At 34.1% G+C, this 21,988-nt stretch overlaps 1 protein-coding gene and 1 pseudogene across 4 annotated transcripts in view; one reads left to right on the top strand and one right to left on the bottom strand.

Moving 5' to 3' along the window:
- The window catches only part of SLC38A6 (solute carrier family 38 member 6), a 59,612-nt gene that overhangs the window by 16,079 nt on the left and 21,545 nt on the right, over positions 1-21,988 (bottom strand). For all 4 annotated transcript variants that reach the window (XM_010962232.3, XM_074365433.1, XM_074365434.1 and 1 more), the window contains 3 exons: positions 12,637-12,715; positions 2,870-2,952; positions 2,228-2,286 (listed from right to left, as the gene is read on the bottom strand). In XM_010962232.3, the coding sequence (XP_010960534.1) occupies positions 2,228-2,286; positions 2,870-2,952; positions 12,637-12,715 (221 nt within the window). The remainder of the gene's footprint in view (positions 1-2,227; positions 2,287-2,869; positions 2,953-12,636; positions 12,716-21,988) is intronic.
- LOC105074729 (small ribosomal subunit protein eS24 pseudogene) lies at positions 3,639-6,938 on the top strand (annotated as a pseudogene).

Here is a 21,988-nt window from a genome sequence, read left to right on the forward strand (position 1 = left end):
CCCCAAACTTCAGCAACCATCATCCTGATCAGTCAACAGCCATCAATATCGAGGCCAGCCCTTTCACCAGCAGAAAAGATTACACCTCGGTGAAGGCTTAGATGACAATTAGCATTTTTTAGCAATAAAGTATTTTTAGATTAAGGCACGTACATTTTTTTTTTTTAGACATAATGCTATTGTGCACTTAATGGACTACAGTATAGTGTTAAGATACTTTCTTATGCATTGGGAAAACAAAAAATTTGTGTGACTTGCTTTATTGCGATAAGTGTCTTATTGCAGTGTTCTGGAACTGAACCCGTAATATCTCGGAGGTATGCCTACATGCCAACTAAAAAGAGAATTAAGAAAAAAGTATACAGAGTGTCTTCAATGTCCCGTCTTCATTGTCCCACTGTAGACGAAATTCAAATCATGCTCACAGGTAAAAATCTGAGCAGATGGTCTGTAAAGCATGACTGTAAATGCTGAATAAGGATATTGTTTCCACATGACAGTTACAGTAGGAGTCTGCATCAAATTAGAGAGTATCTGCCATGACAGAAATGAATACCGTGAAAACTGCAACAGACATGTTGTATCAGTACGTTCTACCTGCTTCAAACTATGGGCTATAAAACCCAGATTACTCCTACCTATGCAACGCTTGTACTGTTGATTATCTGTGAGGAAAACATTCAATGTTATCTATACTGATTCTCTTTAATATCCATACATTATATTTGCAGATATATGCCACTCGCCACTCTTAACCATGCAGATGGTTCTCAACAATCAAATTACAATAAAATACTTGTTTCCTTCTTAATGTGGCACCTAAAAAGTGTGTTTATGGATGTTAAGTAAACTTATTGTGGTAATCATTTTGCAGTACATTTAAATCAAGTCATTATGCTGCACACCTTAAACTTATACACCATTATATATCAATTATATCTCAATAAAATAGAATGAAAACAGTATTTTTAAAAAGTGTATCTTCAATTACTTACTTGTAAGATATAAGTCAGACAATTGTGGGGAAAGGGCAATGATTTTAATGTTGATAAATTCAACAAATGATTAAATGTAAACACTGTGAAGTATTTTTAGTTTTAACAGCATTTATTAAAGTGTAACTACTTCTGTACACTGAAACCAGGGGCACTTTCGCTTCATTTAAATAATCTCAAATTGTTTTATCCTTGTTTCCCAGAAGATAGTTTAGCCTAAATTAAATGCATCCTAGATTGTTCTGACAGCTTGGGAATCTGGCTCTACTATATGGTTTAACTGATGATGTGTTGTCTTGCTCTTTTGGATGGCATTTTTTTTTCCATTCATTTCTTAATAACAAAGGAGAGTGTAATCAAGCTTATCATTTTAAGAGTTTAATCAAGCCATTGAGATATGTATCTTCTTGGCAAGTTTAAAGAAGATTGACAGGTAATGACTATGGAATAAACTACAATGCAAAGAGAAAAAGAATTTTCAAAATTTCACACAAAGATACAATATTTGAAAATCTGTTTTAGAAGACTTAAAAGGAAATAAGAAATTCAAATTCTCTTTTATCTTTTTATTAAATTATTTTATAAATATTAAGACAAAGTCTATCATCTGAGACATATTTTCCTAATATTATAATAAAATTAGCTAATTTTAAAAAATATTCCACATGCGAAAAAAATGTTCCTTTGCAGAAGTCTTTTTATGAAAGCTTAACCACATGAATCAACCAGACAGACAGAATTCAGGCACCCCAATTCTTATTACATCTCCTCAATGGTTAAGTCCCCAAAGCTCTGGTTTCATTAATGGGACAAAGTTTCAAAATCAAGATGACTAGGATCAAATTGATTTTAGAGATTAGAATCGGCCTGATTCTCATGCTTCAGGACCCCCTCCAACACACAGACATATACACACAATATTGAACAGAAATAAATGAATACACACACCTACTCAAAGAATTCAACTCCATCTAAGGTTTTAACGGAATTGGTATGTTTCTCTCTAGTTAACCATGAGAGAAACTGAATTTGAAATGCTATTCTAGCTAAGCCTCTTCAAAATAGATACAATGAAGGAAATGGCCTGGCAGAACAAAAGTGCTTTTAATAACACATTGAAATAAAATGGGATACTCTCCCAACACAAAACAGAGTGAAAAGAAAAAAAGACATTAACACAATGAGTTCAATTTTGGTGAGGAGGTAAGTAATACATGATATTTTAAACTTACCACAAGAGCAAAGAACACCATAAAGAAAAATGATAAACTACTTGTGTAGCCAAGAAAGCCTGTAAAATAACAGTAAAATAAAAAGCAATTTATAAGGAAAGTGATCCTAATGTGCAGCTAAAGCTATACATCTTGGGTATGTTTTTTATTACAGTGCTTGGTATCTGGGGCTTAGGGCTGAGAATAACAACATTCCAACTATCTGTCACAGATCATTTATGTAGCTCTGTACAGCAGAATTGGAACTGGCTTACCACTAATAGTACACTGTAGGGGAAGGCTGCTCTTTAATGTTCCGCTGTAAAGATTTTATTTTAGTGGGGCAGACAAAATACTACTGCAAACCAAGTAACAGGTTAACTAGGCAGGGCTGAAGCCTGAATAACCTAAAATAAATCCAAGTTCAGAGTTATTCACAACCACCTTCTGCTAAAAATGTGGTACTGTGAAATTTAAAAGCCCTTGAATATTATTTTTAATAATATTCCCTTTCTTTCTTTCTTTCTTCCTTCCTTTCTTTCCTTCTTTCTTTCTCTCTCCCTTTCTTTCTTTTGCTTTCTCTGTCTCTTTCTCTTTCCCTTTGTCCTCACCGCCCCCCTCCTTTCTTCTAAATCAATAACATCTTCCTCTATAAAGACTTACCTATTTTAGGAAGAAGTGCAAGAGGGAACACGATGCCAACACAAATGATTATTAGTAGTGTTTGTCCATCAAGATACCAAGACCTATTAGGAGAAAAAAGTTCTATTTTAGGCACAGAACTCCACTGTTTGTGTTTACACACACACACACTCACGCACTCACTCACTCACACATTATAACCATTACAACCACCTGGTGGGAAAAGCCTACTTCCTTTTGTTAAAATATGTTCTTGTGGAATCCTATTATTCTTATTAATGGATTTACATTTAAGAAATGTATCAAAACAATGAGATGCCATTTCTCAACTACCAAATTAGCAATTATTTTAAACTAAGGTAATAGACAATGTGAGTGAAGAGTGATGAGATGTATACAAAACTAGTGAAAGTATAAACTGTGTAAATTATCTTTCTGGAAAGAAATTTGGCAAGAGACACTGAAAGTGTCAAATATTTAACACTTACCAAAGACTATTTAAAAAAAGGAAACAATCAGCAATAAGAACAAATGTTTTTGTAAAAAGATGCTTACCGAAAACATTTAAAATGGTGAAAATTGGAAACAAATATTTAAGGCCATGACAATTTTAAATAAATTATGGACCTATGGGATAATTATTAAAAAAAAATTTTACAAGTGTAATAATATAATGAATGTATCATAAATATATTTAGTATGAGAGCAATTTTGAGGGAAAATATAGATTCATTAAAAATGGAACAGAACTGCAATATACTGATAGCCATTATCTCTGGATGGTAGGATGATGGGTAATTTTTCTTCTTACAGTTTTCTGTATTTGTCAAATTTTCAAAAAAGGACATGAATTACTAGGAAAAAAATATTACATTTTTCATATAAAGGCATTAGAATACTGAATAAAAAAAGGTAGATTGAAAGTGTAACAGTATATTGGATTATTAAAAAGAACTGGATACCCATTAAAAAGTCAGAAGGATATACTTAAAATACCAAACGTAGATAATTCTATGTAGCAGCACTATGAGAAATTTTTACTTTCTCCTTGTTTGCATACACATGGTTTTAATTTTTCAATATAAAAATACATGTGTTGAAGTTTTTTAAAAATTAGAGTTAATTCCCCAAGACTTTAATAATAAAGACTTTACTTTAGTATATAAAAAAACCAAACAATTCATGAAAGAACTAGTAAATACACATGTAGGAAATTCCAATCTCTGGTGCTAATTAAAGAAATAAATAATAAAGCTGTTGAAATTAAATGAGTAAAATTATTTAGAAAATAATTCAAGGATATGGCATAACTGGTCCTTCACACATTGCTAGTGATCTGTCAGTTAGCCCTATCTTTTGGAAAAACATTAATAATATGCAGAAAGAACAATAAAAATGTGGGAATCTACTCTAAGAAAATCCTCTATAATATAAAGAATTCTATGTACATGAAGCTGTGAATACACTGTTATAATATTAAAAAGCTGGGCGAAATTCTATATATTCAACAATAGAAAATGTTTACGTTAAAAAACAGCATACTCAATGGAATGTTAAGCAGCTTAAAAAAGACAATTTAGTAAAATGAAATATGCTAATGATAGAAATACAAAATAAAGATTATTAACTATGTTTTAAAAATGCTTTTTGGTAAAAATTCAAAGGAAATAAAATGAAAACAGTGATTAGGTAACAGATGGTATTATGTATAATTTTTACTTGCTTTCTCTTCTAAATTTTCTATAACATGGCTGTCATATTTTTGCACTGAAACATCTGCATACATACACATGCACAATAGTAACAAAGTAAAATACATGCTAATATCAGAGCTGAGAACATCAAAGATAATAGGTATTACTTTTTCAAATCATTTGGTAGATGCTCTCAGAATTTCCAGTTGGCAATAACATCCTTTCTCTACCAAGTAGTCAGTCTCCCAATGCCATGTTAAATTAAGGAAATGGATAAATTCCTATAAATATATAATATACCAAGACTGGATCATAAAGAATTAAAAAAAAATGAACAGATCAATAATGAATAAGGACATTGAATTAATAATCAACCCCCTACCCCCACCACCAAACAAAGAAAAGCCGAGCACCAGATGATTTTACTGATGAATTCTACCAAATATTTAAAGAAAAATTAATGCCAATGCTTCTCAAAGTCTTTCAAAAAAAAACTGGAGAGGAAGGAACACACCCAAGCTCATTTTACAAGGCCTACTACCAACGTCACAGAAAGACACTACAAAAAAAGAAACCTACAGGCTTGAGGATCAGCTGCCATCATAAGCAACACAGTAACTATCTGGACCAGGAAGTTCATGACCAACCGACTACTTCCGCGGAAACAAATGGTCATCGATGTCCTTCACCCTGGGAAGGCAACAGTACGTAAGACAGAAATTACGGGAAAACTAGCCAAAATGTACAAAACTATGCCAGATGCCATCTTTGTATTCGGATTCAGACCCATTCTGGTGGTGGCAAGACAACTGGCTTTGGCATGATTTCTGATTCCTTGGATTACAAGAAGAAAAAAGAACCCAAACACAGATTTGCAAGACATGGCCTGTATGAGAAGAAAAAGACCTCAAGGAAACAGCGAAAGGAATGGAAGAACAGGACGAAGAAAGTCAGGGGGACTGCAAAGGCCAACGTTGGTGCTGGCAAAAAGGAGTAAAGATTCTGCAGTGACTGTATTTGTGGTGACTGTGCACATTTTTCATGAGAGGATTAATAATCTAAAAACTCAGAAAAAAAAAAAAGAAAGAAAACTACAGACCAATATCCCCAATGAATATAGTCGCAAAATTCTCAACAAAAGTTAGCAAAACAAATTCAACAGCACTTTCACAGCACATTAAAAGGCTCATACACAATGATAAGTGGGATTTATCTGTGGGATGGTTCAACATATGCCAATCAATCAATATGATATAGCACATTAACAGAATGAAAGATAAAAGTCCTATGATCATTTCAATAGATGTAAAAAAAAGCATGTGTCAAAGTACAATTTCCTTTCATGATAAAATCCTCAGCAAACTGGGTACAGAAGAAACATATTTCAACGTAGTAAAGCCCATATATGACAAGCCCACAGCTAACATCACACTGAACAGTGAAAGGTTGAAAGCTTTTTCTCTAGGAGCAGGAACAAGATCAGGGGGCCTACTCTCACCACTCTTACTCAAAATAGTACTGGAAGTCCCAGCCAGAGCAATCAGGCAAGATAAAGAAATAAAAGGCATCCAAATTGGAAAAGAAGAAGTAAATCTGTCTTTATTGCAGATATGATCATATATACAGAAAATCCCAAAGACGTCAACCAAAAAACTGTTAGAGCTAATCAACAAATTCAGTGAAGCTGAAGGAAACAAAATCAATATTCAGAGATCAGTTGTGTTTTTATACACTAACAAAGCGTACTTCTGAAAAAGAAATAAAGAGAACAATCCCATTCACAATAGCATGAACACAATAAAATACTTATGAACATTTAACCCAGGAAGCGAAAGATTAGTACACTGAAAACTATAAGACTTAAAATTAAATGAAAGAAATTGAAGACACAAAGAAACAGAAAGATATCCTGTCTATGTTTGTGGGTCAGAAGAATTAATACTGTTAAAATGTCCATACTATCCACAGCTATATATAAATTCAATGCAACATCTTATCAAATTCCAATGACTTTTTTTTTCCCAAAATAGAACAAACAATCCTCAAACTTGAATGGAACTATAAAAGACTCCAAATAGCCAAAGCAATCTTGAGAAAGAAAACAAAGCTACTTCAAACTCTACTACAAAGCTATAGTAATCAAAGTGGTATAGGACTGGCATAAAAATAAACAGACCAAAAGGACAGAATGGAGAGCCTAAAAATATCACCCAGCCCAACACCATTTATGGTCAACTAATATTTGACAAGGGAGGCAAGAATGTTCAGTGGAGAAAAGTCTTTTCAATAAATGGTACTGGAAAAACCAGATAGCCACACACAGAAAAATGAAATCTGTCTTACACCACTCACAAAAATTGGCTCAAAATAGATTGAAGACTTAAACTTAAGACTTCAAATTATAAAACTTTTGGAAGAAAACACAAGGAAAAAGCTCCTTGACATTGGTCTTGGCAACAATTTTTTTGACTATGACACCAAAAGCATAAGCAACAAAAGTAAAAATAAATTGGACTACATCAAAAACAAAAAAAATCAACAAAATGAAAAGAGCAATCAATGGAATGGGAGAAAATACTTACAAATCATATATCTGATAAAGGGTTAATATCAAAAATATAAAAAGAACTCTTACAATTCAATAGCAAAACAAACAATCCAATTTCAAAATGGGCAGTGGAAATGAATAGACAGTTGTTCCAAAGAAGATATATGAATGGCCACAAGGCACATGAAAAGTTGCTAAGGATCACTAATCATCAGGGAAATACAAATCAAAACCACAATGAAATATGACCTGACAGTTGTTAGGATGGGTATCATCGAAAAGACAAGAGGTAACAAGTGGAGGCAAGGATGGCAAGGATGTGGAGAAGAGGGAAGCCTTGTGCACTGTGGGTGGGAATGTGAATTGGTTCAGCTACTATGGAAAACAGCATGGAGGTTCTTCAAAAAAATTAAAAATGAAACTACCAAATGACTGATCCAACATTATTCATAATAGCGAAGGTATGGAAACAACCTAAGCGTCTGTCAATGGATGAATGTGTAAAGAATATGTGGTTTATATACAATGAAATAGTATTCAGCCACAAGAAAGAGAACTTCTGCCATTTGTGACAAATGGATGGACCTTGAGGGCATTATGCTAAGTGAGGTAAGTTAGACAGAAAAAGACAGATAGTGTATATCACATATATGAGGAGTCGAAAAAAGTTGAACTCATAGAAACAGAGTAGAATTATGGTTACCAGGGGCTGAGGGGTAGGGGAACCAAGGAGATGTTAGTTGAATGGTACAAACTTGTAGTTAGAGGATGAATAAGTTCAGAGGACCTAATGCACAACAATGTGCCTATAGTTAACAAAACTGGTTTACATACCTGGAAATTGCTAAGAAACTGGATCTTAAATGTTCTCATCAAAAAAAAGAAATAGTAATCATGTGAAGTAATGGAGGTGCTAGCTAACACTACGGTGATAATCACATTGTAATATATAAGGGTAGCAAATCAACACACTGGACTCCTTAAAATTACACAATGTTATCTGTCAATTATAATTCAATTTTGAAAAAAAAGGAAAGAAAAGGTTTTCCTCTACATGGGCTTCAACCCATGGCTTCTAACACAAACTTTATGATTCACTGTGTCTCTTACACACTGGTTTATGAGGAATTCCTCTTTATTATATCTTTAAAGAGTACTATTGGGTGCTGACAAATTCCTCTTTAACAGAGCAAGAGAAGGAGCAACAGCAGAAACACCACTGTGATCACAGCTCTCCCTTCCCCATCGTAACTCATGTCTTTAGGGAATGCTCGTGCCAGAAACCAAAACCTATGCACAAGCACTTCCAGCTAATAAGCCTGAAGCTGTGCTCTCTGCCCCACAATTCCTGTACCCAGGAGGGTCTAAGAGCACACAGATTACAAGTACAACATGATACCTGGCATGTTCATCTTCTAGTCACTCTTGAATAAGTATGAAAACGGGAACTTCAAAATATCCCTCATTGAAGAACACCTGGCAACTAAATTTCTAAAGCTGGCAAAAAGCCCAGGGCTGTATGCCTAAAATCTCTTTCCTTCTGGGACCCAAATAAGACCCAGACAGTTGCAATCCAGGAGCAAAAAAGGCCCAAAGGAGCACCAAAGCAGATTCCATCTGTTAGCTCTGCTGTGCCTGCTGTCAGGAAGGTAGAGTTGGCCAGAGCAAGCATGTTAATCCTCAGGACCATGAGAATCCTAGGAACACTTTGAAATCTTGACCTTTGTAACATGTACCATAATATAGTACAACTTTATAACTTTATACTACTTCACATCACAATTCATTCATGTCCACAGAAGCCACACGTCTACCCAAAGCCCTGAAATGTGGGTCTGAAGATCACTTTCTCCCGGCAGTAACTCAGAATCACAGAGTTATGGAATGCTCAAGCTACAAGAGACCTCAGAGATCATCTGGTTCATTTTCTATGTCTGCAGAATCAGCAAAAGGATGATGATGATGACCATAGTCAAAGAAGCAGTGGAAATCTTCTATGTCCTCGAATAGAGAACTCTGAATTTACGGTATTTTTTCAGATACTGACTCATTTTCCCCAGACTGTGACTTCTTTACATGCTTCTCTTCACAGGATTAAACTTTCAAGTCCTAATATAAAAAGAATTTTATTGCAAAATATAATTTCTCTGTCCCTGGTTTAGCTACTGGTTATTGTTAATTATTTTTTATCTTTATTAAGTTATGTTAATAAAGCCAACTGTAAAGACAGTTTGTTTTTCTTTACCCTTTATCAACAATAAAGACCATACAGGGAAGTTACTTTAAATTTCATGGGCATGTCATGGTCAACTGAATTGTATTTGGCAATGTACACTTTCCAAGGAACAGAAATGATTAAACTTACAAAATAAAACCCCAGCCTGAGAAATACAAGCCAGTACAAAGAAATCTCAAAAAGCTCATTTTTATAAATCAAGATTTTAGAGGAATATACTAACCTTAAGATTTTTCCTAAATGGGGGAAAAAATAGTTACCTAACAGAACCCTTGTTTTCCCACTGTGATCTAAATATACAGTCTCTCTAAGCCAAAAGAATTAGAGTAAATAGTTTTAGACTTCCTAGAAAACTTGTTTGATCTGTGGATTTAATCCTATATGATAAAAATGTTCCAAGTATGAAATATAAAGTATAGATCCTTAGCTGTATTGCAAATGCTTTGGCATGCAGATGTTTTTTCCCCATATTTTAATGAAAACCAGATATATTTATAAGTTGCTTTAATTTCATTCTTGAATGGAATGGAACAAGACTATCATATGTTCTGAATTAGGATCTTATTCACATCCCATATCAATTATGTAACTCAAATGCAAGACAACTTAATTGTGTCAATCATATTCCCCTGACAAGATCATTAAATGTTAACAGAGAGCTTCCAACTTTTAACAGCCATAGATTTTTTAAATATAAGTTATTCTATGAAAAATACAGATGCCTCATAAAAGTTTGATATAAGTCTTATAGCTTCTAATTTCTAATAATAATTTTTGAAATTAGAATATTGTGAACATACAGTTTCTTTTTGATAATGTCTTTGTAAAGATTTATTTTTCACAAAGGTACATCAAATCTCACGGATAACACAGAAAATAAGCACACCTGAAGAATCTTAACTGCAATTTATGGTAATCCAAACCTGAGAACAAAAGTGAATCAATATCATATTGATCTCATAAAAGAAATATTGCTCTGTTAACTCTTCCTAGAAATAAACTGCCCTAGATAGTTAAGTCAATTACCATATGTTTCTTAATTATTTTACAGCATTAAGCTTTAAACACTAATGATTTATCTGCATTCTAACCAATTAATATGTCACTTATTAATGTTTTTCAGAACTTTAAAATCCAATATAAGTGAATATATGTTACATTTAAAACAAGATGAGTCTATTAAAAAGAAGAGCAATTTAAAAACAATGTTAAAGCAATGTTGAAACATCGTAACAGAGATGATGCAAATTGGCCACAGTATTTTGAAATATAAACTTAAAAAACTTCATTTCTGACATGTCAAAATAACATTGTTATCCATTTTCTACTAATATGAATAAGATGGGAGTTAATTTTTACTTATTTTTAAAAACACACAGGAAAAAAAACCCCAACGAAGTAAATGACAACTGATTTAAAGTGAAGCTGCAGTAAAGTATCACTTTTAAAGAAAGAAGACTTAAGTTTTAACAGCAGTTCTGTCACATACCACCTCAATTATTTCTAAAACTGTATATATATTTTTATTCCTCTTCCTTCCACAAAGACATATGACAATTAAAAAAAGAAAAACACGTAAATTCAGGACCAAGAAAAAGGAGAACATGTGACAACTCCTAGGATTAACATAGTTTATGCAATACATTCAAATTTGACTCTGACCTTCCTGGCACTCAGAGCAAATATGGAAAAACAACCCTTAGTATAGTTACAATTATTGGAATTTTTAAAAATTGAGGTATAATTGACATACAACATTAAGGAATTTCTGAATTCTCCACATTTACACTCTGCTATCAGCTTACAAAAGCATGTGTATGTGTAATATCTTATTTGGTCAACCCAACAACTTTGTTAAGAAGGCAGTGCTGGTACCACCATTATGCCAAGTGAAGAAACCTCAGGCTCAAAATTAAGTTATATGGCCAAAATAATTTAAATTAATTTCCTGACATTACTAAATATGAAATGGATAGAATATGTCTTCTTATTCTTAGTCTAACATTCTTTATCTTATCTCTTATTGCCTTGCGTTCTTAGCCATAAAGTATAAAAGAAATTTACCACATAGGATCGTTTGAGTAATAGAAGTTGTCCTCAATATTTTTACAGAAAAAGGAAAGGGGATTTCACATAGTAATTGTTTATTAAAATAAGAGCATAAAACTTAAAAGTAACTAGATAAAGCGACAGACAAAACAAGGTAGTTGTAAGCATCAAATGTGATAATGTGTGAAAATCTTGTAAACTGTGAAGTACTACAAAGGCACATGGCAATGTCTTCAAATCATTAAGAGCTCGTACTTACCTTTTTTCAAACACATTTTCTTGATGATTCCTATTGAGCTCTAAACTGTACCACATTTTCCTTATAAATGTGTATTTGCAGTTGTCTAAGTAGAATTCTTAAATGGAAGCCAAGTTGGAAAAGCTAAAAACTCAATTTTGAAAACTTGCCCTGCAATCCTCAACAAGTTCAAATATTGGAGCAAAATAACGACATATTTAAATGTAAAAGCCTGACAGGTATTTGTGTCATCCTTTAGAAATTATATGAAATAATGATGATCATTAAAAGGATTTATTCTGTCTTTTTGGGTTTGCTTTTCTCAAAATTTCATGTTCTTCGCAGTAAAATGAAAAGTATAATTAATTTGTTTTTTTTTTCCCATAAAGAGATGAGTCAATAGTTCTTAGTATATGTGCTGCTGAAATGAGCACAGCGTCCATAGTCTTTAGAAACCAGTATTTTTAAAATAAGAAAGGAGAAAGGCAATACACCGTGGCTTAGTATTATTTATAACATTGTTAAAAAACAGGAAATGATGCAATTTTTTTTCAAATCATGCTTCAAAATAGGAACCTCACACAAGGAAGCTGTAACTTTATCACTATGATTTACCCGTATCACTATGGTCTGCTGAGAAGTGACAGTATATTATCCACTCCCCTTCTGTGTTTAAGACCTTTACTGTCAGTGCTTTCAGTCTCCCTGCCCCTCAGTCTTTCAGATACAGAAATTTCCCCTTTACTCTTCTCCAGGAGCTAGCTCACACCTGTCCTGCCCTTCCACACCCCCATGGAATGCAAGGGTTCCGCTGGCGCATAAGAGTCACAGCACAGTGCTCTGCATATAACGATCAGCTCCAATTGTCTGCTGAGTGTCTTCTTCCCTCTAACTACTCTGCCCCTGCCTAGTTTGTAAATGTCTTATGGGCAGGGACTACATTTGTTTTACTTCCCATGAGGGCTTAGTAGGTATTTATTGAATTATAAATAAATGGACACAATGTGAAATATTTTTTCTTACCCACTATAGTCACCAGACAAAAATTCTGAAATAGTTGCAGGAAGCTCTGTTTTAATAATTAAAAGATAAGATGACATAGCTGCAAAAAGAATAAAAAGAGTGCCTGTTAGAATTCTATAATTTTTAACAATTTAAAGAATAATCTATCCAGAAACACAGATATCCATTAGGGATATGACAACATGTGGAATATTAACTCATACTGGACTATCCTCAAAGACAGATACACACCAGGAATAAATAACTTTGTAGAGAAGAATAATTGGTAAGTTCATTAGCCATCTTTTGTTTACATTTTAAGTCCAGGGCAAACTATTTACATAAGAGAAAGGGTCTTGATTATAGGCCACTTATAAATGAAATTTTGTTTGAAGATTTGCAAAAACTCTCATATGTTGTCCCCCTGTCCAACGCATTAGAGGTCAATTTAGCAACAATTGAGGTAGAAACAGGAGTTTAATAAGCATAGCTAGTAAGTTCGATTATTTGCTCTTTCTTACTAGAGAGAGACCTCCCCCAGAAGTCTCACTTTCTCTCTCTCTGTCTGCTGCTGTCTGCTCCCCTCTTCCATTTTGGACACATGTTATCATCAAACAATACCAAAATGCACAATGAGTTACATTTTAAATTGTCCTCCAAAACAGATTAGGAAAGATTCAACTGAAACTATTAAGTATATTAAAGGGACAAAACTTAACTTTTATTCCATTTTAAGAACAGGGCTCATCTGTATTATGCCCTCAAAACCTGAAGCTAGCATTATTTCTCATATTCCATCAGACAGGATCCAAAAAAATAACTAGCTTTTATAGTATTTTAATAATGATCCTATTTCTGGTATAGCTATAAAAAAATAAAAACCCACATCTTATAAACTTTCCATCATATACTAGGAAATGTTTTAATATGGTTACAGAATACAGAACTCATTTATATGTAAATACCTGAGTTTAAACTTAAATACTTAAGTATATAGAAACTCAGATGATCTGGAGTCGGTTTAACAGCGTAATAATCTCTTTCCTCCAGAGATTAAGTGTATATTACAAAAGAGCCAACAAAAATATGTCCATGAAGAATAGAGTGTACTCTGTGTGCATGTTAATTTTATTACTTATTTATATTTCAGGAAACATTTCACTTTCTCCTTGGACCTACAAAAACTAAGAACGCAAATGAATGCCAAGTCTGAATGGCAAAAATCTGGGGAAAAACTGATTAAAAAGCTCAGAGAGTTTAAGAAAAAGAATGTGTATTTCTCAATCAACATATTAAAAGTGGCTGAACTTCCCAATTATTATAGTGCTGTGTGACCACTCAATCCTGGAGAAAGAAGGATATATGCTAATTTGTGTATAAATTTACATAAAGATAGGCAATCCTTACACATACAAACATATACACTCAATTTTTTTTTAAGTAAAACAACATGTACTTATGGCAAAGTAAAATTTAGGAGAGTTAAGTAAATAGTCACTTCTCTGTAATGAAAATATACATGTTCACATTTTCTAGTTTATGACTACTTCTTTTTCCCTGGCAGAAGCACAGCTGTTGAAACACAGCTTTTCCCCCAGCAGAAGTACAGTACGATTCTTCCAGTTCTGTTAGTTACGGGGCATTACAGTTAATTGTATGTGAAAAGATATTCTACATTGTTCATATTCTCATGAGGAAAAATGCTATCAATTTGGCACAGAACAGAAGGAAGGTTTAGATTAACCTACTCCACTCAAGGATTTGGGGTCTTTGTTTACAATACTTTATCTGTTCCAAAGAATCATACACATATGGTGTTAGGATGAAAATCACGAACTGAATATTCTGAAACTAGCCTAGAGCTACTTAAATATATCTTGCAAGAAAAAAAAAAAAAAAGACACAAGTACCTTGAAAACAAGGAATGCAGACTTCCTATACAATGTAATTTATTATCTGCCCATCAGTCTTTCTTGCTTGGATTAATCCAATACCATATGCTTTTCTAAAGTTTCAGACATTCATCTCTTTCAGTAATTTTCTATTATTTCTTTTAGATCTTTAGTTGTAAAAGGTTTCAATGAATATGAGATCATATTTCTTTCTAATATACAATCTGTCATTCTTCCCAGAATTTCTATTAGCCTCTGGCTAATCATTTGATCACTTTTACCCTCTGTTGTAGCCTTAACTCTTTGGTTTTCAAATGGGAGTCCTATTTCATTAGACTCCAGTCTGAAGAATCATGTATATTTCAAGAAATATGAACTCACCAAACATATGTTTCTCAAAAAAGATCTTGGCATACAAGATATAAATATAATAAAACATGTAAAATACTGCCTCTTTCTAAGAGAATGCTGGTGTCTGTTTTAAGAGCTACAAAACCACAGAACTCATGATGGGGAAAAAATTCCATTGACGAAGCAAGTAAAACAAACGAAGACACTATCCTTTTCACAGTCGACATTATTTTTTCCCAACCACGAGTGAACTTTCACACAAGGACTAGCACCTTAACATATTATGTGTGACACAGAAAGAAACAGACAAAAAAATTACTAAATATACGTTAAGTTAGGAAATACATCTCAATCAGATTTACACAGAAAGAACAACCAGCTCAATAAAGTAAACTGGAAAAGTTTCAAAGATACAAAACCAGTAGGAATGCTCATTTAGTCATTGTTTTCAACCAAAAGGTTCACTAGATCCAAAAGCTGCCTGCCACACCTTTTGTCTCATGTCTTTTATTAATGGCATAAAGAAGTGTTTAAGGACTTATCTTAGACACAGGTCATAAGCAAGAATTTGTAAATGATTTTGGCTGACATCGATACATAGCATAAACGACTAATATAAGACACACCACACTGTACTCTAAATTAATGGCTGGAACAGGGTCATCTGTAAGAGCCATGGTTAGGTGAAGTGGTTCTGGCCTCTGCACCACCAAAACCAGCATTAGGGCTAAAAGACATACCTTGATGACAGGTACTTAGCCATTACAAATCATTTAGTTTCAGCACATTAACTAAATAGGTATTTTTTTCTCCTTCATTCCAAACATACCTAATAGAACTAATTTAATGGAAACTGCCCTGGGAAGGAAATAAAAAATCTGTCAGCTTAATCAAAACACAGAAGTTGAAAGTATTCTTTAAAAACCATGTGGAGAAGCAACTGTTACATTAAGAAATGACTAAAATAGGGTAAAACTGGATTAGGCAATACCAAGTAGCAAGGTATTAACACCGGTTGATCAAATCGTAAAGAGGAACACATGAGTTAGGAGCGCGGAGGCTGGGGGAGAGACGTCAGAAACAAGAGAGGGCCAAGTGTTTGGGGAAGAACCACAGGAACAGGGAGCATTTAGGGGCTTAGGATGCCCATCCTAAGTGAGTTGCAAGTTTTTCTTCATCTAACCTTCACCACAAAGCTGTGAGGTAGATATTTATTTCCCAGACGAAGAAATGGAGACATCAACAAGTAACATCCAAATTGGTGATGGTGGAAACAGCCTGTCTGACTTGAGAAATCTGCACTACTAATTATTACACTAATGAGAAAGTGTGGAAGCCAAGTGAAGAAATCTACCACAGCAGAGAAAAATAAGAAAAGTCTATCAGAAGGACCACTCCCCAGAATTACTCTTTTTTCTTTGTTTCATCAGCATTTAAACAACAAACTGCTTCTGAATGCTGAGTTTACCAGTTGGGTTCAAAGAAAATGAAGAATTTCTACAACACAGAACATTAGTTAGAAGCTTTAAAAACACTTGTAATGTTCATTCCACTTTGAGATGTATTTTCAATGTAATTCATTTCAGTTTTGCAACTGGGTTGATAAAGTGATTAGTCAAGTTTCCCCAGACAAGCTAAGGAATTTCATGATAAGACCCTATTGCACTGACCACTATAATTCTACTGCATCTACAGCTATTACTATAGTTTAGGAGAGAAAGTTTCCTACTCTCACATATTTGAGAAATCCACACTACATTAAAAATGAAAAAAAAAAATTAAAACAAAAACCAATCCTTCTTCCCACAAACCCTGTACTCTCATAGGATATTTTCCCCCAGACTCCTAAAAAAAAAAAAAAAAAAAAAAACAAAGCTTCAATAGGATTTTAGGCCTAAGAAATCTTTAGTTTACAAAAATAATTATCCTTTTTGTTAAATACTTAAAATACATATATGAAGCTAAGACTACATACAGCTATTTTAAAACAGAACTAGGTTTTCAGCACTTGGGAGAAGTTCAGCAACTTCTTAAAGGATTAGTCAGCCAGCTCTAAACAGATGTACTCTGGAAGGAAAGAGTAAGTTTGCCTTTCCTTCTAAGAGAGATTCAGTTTTACTTCAAACATGGTTTTAGTCATGGATAGCAAATGGTTTATTCTATTCAATGTGTCTTATTAACCTGGTGGTCCTACTAAATGTCCAAATGTCTCTGAAAGTCTCTCCCCACTCAAAATAGTACACAACACAATCTCTACCTTTTTAAAAAAGAACTTTTAAAAAAAACTCTGAAAACAATGTCATTTCTCTAATTTATGCACAAATGAAATTCAAAATATATGGAGAAACTTTTCCCTCCATAACCCTAGGAAAATACACAGCTTTATTTTTATCATTTATCAAGATCTTAAACTTGAATAAAAAGTGACCAGAATATTTACTGATATTCTGAAAATCCTGTAAACTTCAATAAAACTTATTACTGAGAAATACATTATTTTCAAAACCTTTTTAAAATGACATGTAACCAGTAAATTCTGTCAAAGGAATTACTTGTGAGAAAGACTCTCGTTCCAAATTTCCTGTATCTCCCCCATTCTAAGGCAGTACTTTCCAGAATTTCGGGACTATATTATTCAGACCTCAAAAAAACTGCAGTCGGACTACAGATGAGCTGACCAGCAGATGGCATTGTAACAGCATGCCCAATCCACGCTTCCCAGGAGACAGTACAAACTAGAAATTCTAAGACTTTAGTAACCCAAGGGGGTGGGGTTGGGTGGGGATTCAGGAAGAAAGTAAAGCCAAATAGTTTCTAACTTAATAGTAAATCATGATTTTGAAAAATACTGAGAATTTGACATTTTTATAGTTCTTAACTAAGAATGATCTTATTTATACCTTTCTGTTTATGGGATTTAGAACTGTGCTATTTGACCACATTAAAGGGCTGCTGAGTTTCTCTGAAAACTTAGAATCCCAAACTGAGGTGTTAATCAAGGCTGCTAGGGTAAGGTCTGAAGAATCTCTGCCAGTCTGGAAAATTTGGGTCATTCTAGCAATTTCAGGAGGCTTCAGTAAAACTGCTAATGTTTAGGGTTCTTTCTCCTTTCATTATATGTAGCAGTGATCCAATGTTTAATCTCCCTTAAAGAACTGGGACTTTAAAGAACTAAGGAAAGAGTCTGCTATCCAGAGTGTTTCTTCGTATTTTATAAGAGCAAAATAATAATTTAACATATTCCTAGGAGCCATCTACCTTGTGTTCTGAGTTGGGCAAGATATGACACCAGAAGTAACATCAAGTAACCACTTTTATCATGTACTTGTCGGAGTTATCAGGACTTTCTCCAGCTTGACTGAAGATGATTTGGGAGATTTCTGCTTGATTTCTAGGGATATTTTAGCATAGTTGTCTACCTCAGGAATTCAAACACATGTGAAGCTAACTACTTACCTTGCTTTTTAGGAAAAGAATCTCACGATGCAGCACAATTAGAGAAACTACATGGAAACTGCCTGTACTTACTTGCTTTGACAATTTTTAATCTTTTTCCACTTGTAGTCTGCCAAATTCAAACTCTCAGCCAGAGTTCTCTTTCATGTAACAGCATTAAATATTAAAACTTCCAGATGCTTCTCTTCTGATTTTGTGTTCCAGCAGCAATGACTCTTACTTAGCAAATGCCCCTCCAGCACCTGGGGCAACGGGCAGCTGGGGGCTTTCTCTGGCTCTGGCCTATTTGGGGCTCCTAATTCATTAGAGCTGGGAGGCAATTGGGAGCTGCTTTTAAGTAGTATTTTACTATGTGGCTCTCCATTTTCCAAAGGCAATGGTTTCCATAACTCCAGAATAAGAGTGCTAAATTTAGTGAGTCTTTTTTTTTTTTCTGTCATCAAGTTTAGAGATTTTTCAAAGACAGTAGATTTTTTCAATCAATTTGTTAGACCACATTCGTGCCCTGTTGACTAATACTTGGTGTCTGACTGACACTGAGAAAAAAAGATTTTCTGTGAAGTTCTGATAGTAGATTCTTTCCTAAAGAAACTATATGCTCACTTGCACAGTCACTTCCTTTTAAAGGAAGATCAAGCTAGGTGGCTGGCTTTTCCTTCTCTCCCTCCTTCTCTCATTCCTTACTTTCTTCCTTTAATAAGTAAGACATACTCAATGACTACTATGTGCTAGGTACTTAAGGACATAAACAAATGAGTAAATTACTTAGACATATGGACTACAAAGATGTAGGGGGTAAACTGAGTCTTACTGAAAGATCTATGTAACAAATATTGATCAAGGACAATTCATGATCATCTTGGTTTTAAGGGTCTCTGTTTCATTTTTTTCATAGATTTGTCAGGGTCGTAGAATCCCAAGAAAACGGAGAATGTTGAAATGTCACAAAGAATCAAAGAGTTAGGAAGCATTAATCTAAGCCATGATTACCTAACATGAAAGCAACAGATTTCAAAATATTTTTATTTGCTACTTTACAGAAATATGATCTAACTCTTCTCAGTATCTTCAACCTTTCACTTTTTATATATTTCTAAACTACAAGTCATTCTACGGGCTTTCAAGTATATCATTTATATAGTATATAAAATTGTCTGTGAGGCAAAATCTTAGGCTTTTAAATAGAATTTTTAAAATTGTCTCATTCATTCAATATATATTATTTATTGAGTTCCTCTACCAGAAACTACATCAAGTTAGGAAAACAAATAGTTCCTGTCCCCAGGGAGTTTTAAAAATCCTCAGCATTTAATCTTTTCATATCTTTTCAAACATTTATTATATCACAGCAGAAAGAACCAAGGCTTTCAAGGTAGATAGAGTGAGGGCTGAGTCCAGGCTTCACTGAGAGGCGAAGGTAAGCAAGTCACTTAGCCCCTCTGAGCATTCATCTCATCCGCTGCAAATGAAGACAGTATCCTCCACCCTGACGAGTTCTTGTAGTATAATTATAGTGTCTAGTAGAATGCTTGACCTAAACACAATCTATTATATCATTTTTCATTTCTAAACAATCACTGAAAAACTCCAATCATTTATAATAATGAATTTCCTATCTTTCAAAACGTGCTATCTGAACTATGTTATAAATGCAGATAGGCATGTAAGAAGCACAAAATTTAATCTGATGCTATACACTTCATATCATCTTATAAATATCCAAGTATTTCTAATTGATAAAGAAAAAAGTCAAATTCTATTTTGAAGAAATAACATTAAATAAGTCATATGAACAACATATTAAAGTTCCCCCCAAATAAGTATGCTGTTTCTTCTCAAGCACACATACTAAACGTAGTAACTGGTAAGGGCTCCCACAGACCCAACTTATATTGATCAAGAAACTACTTCTTAAGGCTGGAGTTCCTAGATGTCAACCTAAGAGGCTCGGCAGCTGCCCAAAAGGGTAGTTCTAAGAACTGACACTTCCCCTTTCTGACAAAGATCAGTGTCTATGAAAGCTTATGGAGCAACAGTCACTGATTTGTTAAAGATACCTAAGAAAAGAGCAAATCATCTTTTGAACCAAATATAACCCTTTCACAAAACTTGCCTGTAATAAAAATAGTTTACTGCTCTGAAGGAATTAGCATGCCTATCAAAATGCTAAATTAGAATTGGAATTTTTTGTTAAGATGGGACCTTAGCTTCCTGCTTTTCCCATCCTACCCCCAGCAATTTAACAAAGAGGAAACTGAAGCCAAGAGATTAGGGAGGAATTTCCCCAACATACATGGCTACCCAATGGCAGAGACTGGAGTGGACAGAATTAAGGTAACTGACTTCCAACCCAGTGTTCTGCTCTCAAGAGCGTGCTTCCAATTCTTTTATAATAAAGGAATGATTTATGCACATCCAGCTAAGACAGAAGAGAAAAAGCTCTGAAAATATTTTCCAGTTATTACTTAGTGGGCTCTCAATAAATAACCTTTTAACTAATGTACAGAAAATCATGAGGACATTATTCTAAAAACTAAACAAACATGACCAGCTTTTCTGATTTTGAGGGACAGTAAAAATTGCTGTGACTGCTTCTAAGTCACTTTTTTAAAAAAGGTTCTAAAACAAAGCGAGCGAGCAAATCAACAAACTTAAGAGTTGGGAGAACTGATGATGTATCGGCCACCAGATGCAGGAATTCTTTCTAGAACATTCTGACAACTGACCAACCAGCTGTTTCAATGCCTTCAGGGATAAGGAATATTTGTCAAAGGTGTGTAGGCCACCCCATCATCACACAAATTTGTAACAAAGGTATTCCACATGAAACCAAACCAGCTTCCCTGTAGACTTCTGCCCATTAGAACCAGTTCTGTCCTCCAGAACAACATTAAATTAGTATCTTTTTTTTTTTGTATTTCAGATTTAGCTTTTCAAATATTTAAAGCCAGTAATCAGTCTAGCTGTCCTCTTTTCTCTACCTCCTGATAAATCTATCTAAAATACTAAAAAGTACTTGGATATAGCACACACAAATCATACTCAACTCCATTCAGTTAAAAAAAAAAAAAAAAGGTTGATCAAGTCCCAGGTATCGTCTACGTCCCAGGAGTACAAAGAGAAATGAGACATAACCCTTGCCCGGGAGGCGCTTACAACACAGTGGGGGAGAAAAGCATATACTGAGATAACTCCAATCTAATAGCAGCAAGTGTTAAAACAGAGTCACGCACAATAACAGCTGCAGACATGGTCGCAGGAGGAGGATGGGGTCTGTGTGCAGGATACGAGAACATGACAGCAACCATTCTGCACAGTCACAAATCTGGATTCCCATTTCCTGGACTGAAAATTCTACAGAAAATACTAAACAATAGTTTAATCTAAACAAAATGTGATTGATGGTTCTTAGTAATCACATAGAGAGGAAAATGAGGGATTGAAAATATCCAAATATATTTTCACATTAGCGACACTGAGTGTACGTTTAAGCAATACATACTTGCTGAAATAAAATAAATTATTCCAAAGCAGATTTTAAAATCAATGGCATTTTATACATTCATGAGGGAAAAGACTGGTTACTGACTGCTAATGTGAAGAGTGAAGTAATGTGTGTTAGAAGGAAATTATTTGGTATGATGTCTAAGAGAGCATTCTTCTCCTTCAATAGC

The sequence above is a fragment of the Camelus bactrianus genome, chromosome 6 (genome assembly GCF_048773025.1).
Source record: "Camelus bactrianus isolate YW-2024 breed Bactrian camel chromosome 6, ASM4877302v1, whole genome shotgun sequence".
Taxonomy (NCBI): Eukaryota; Metazoa; Chordata; class Mammalia; order Artiodactyla; family Camelidae; genus Camelus; species Camelus bactrianus.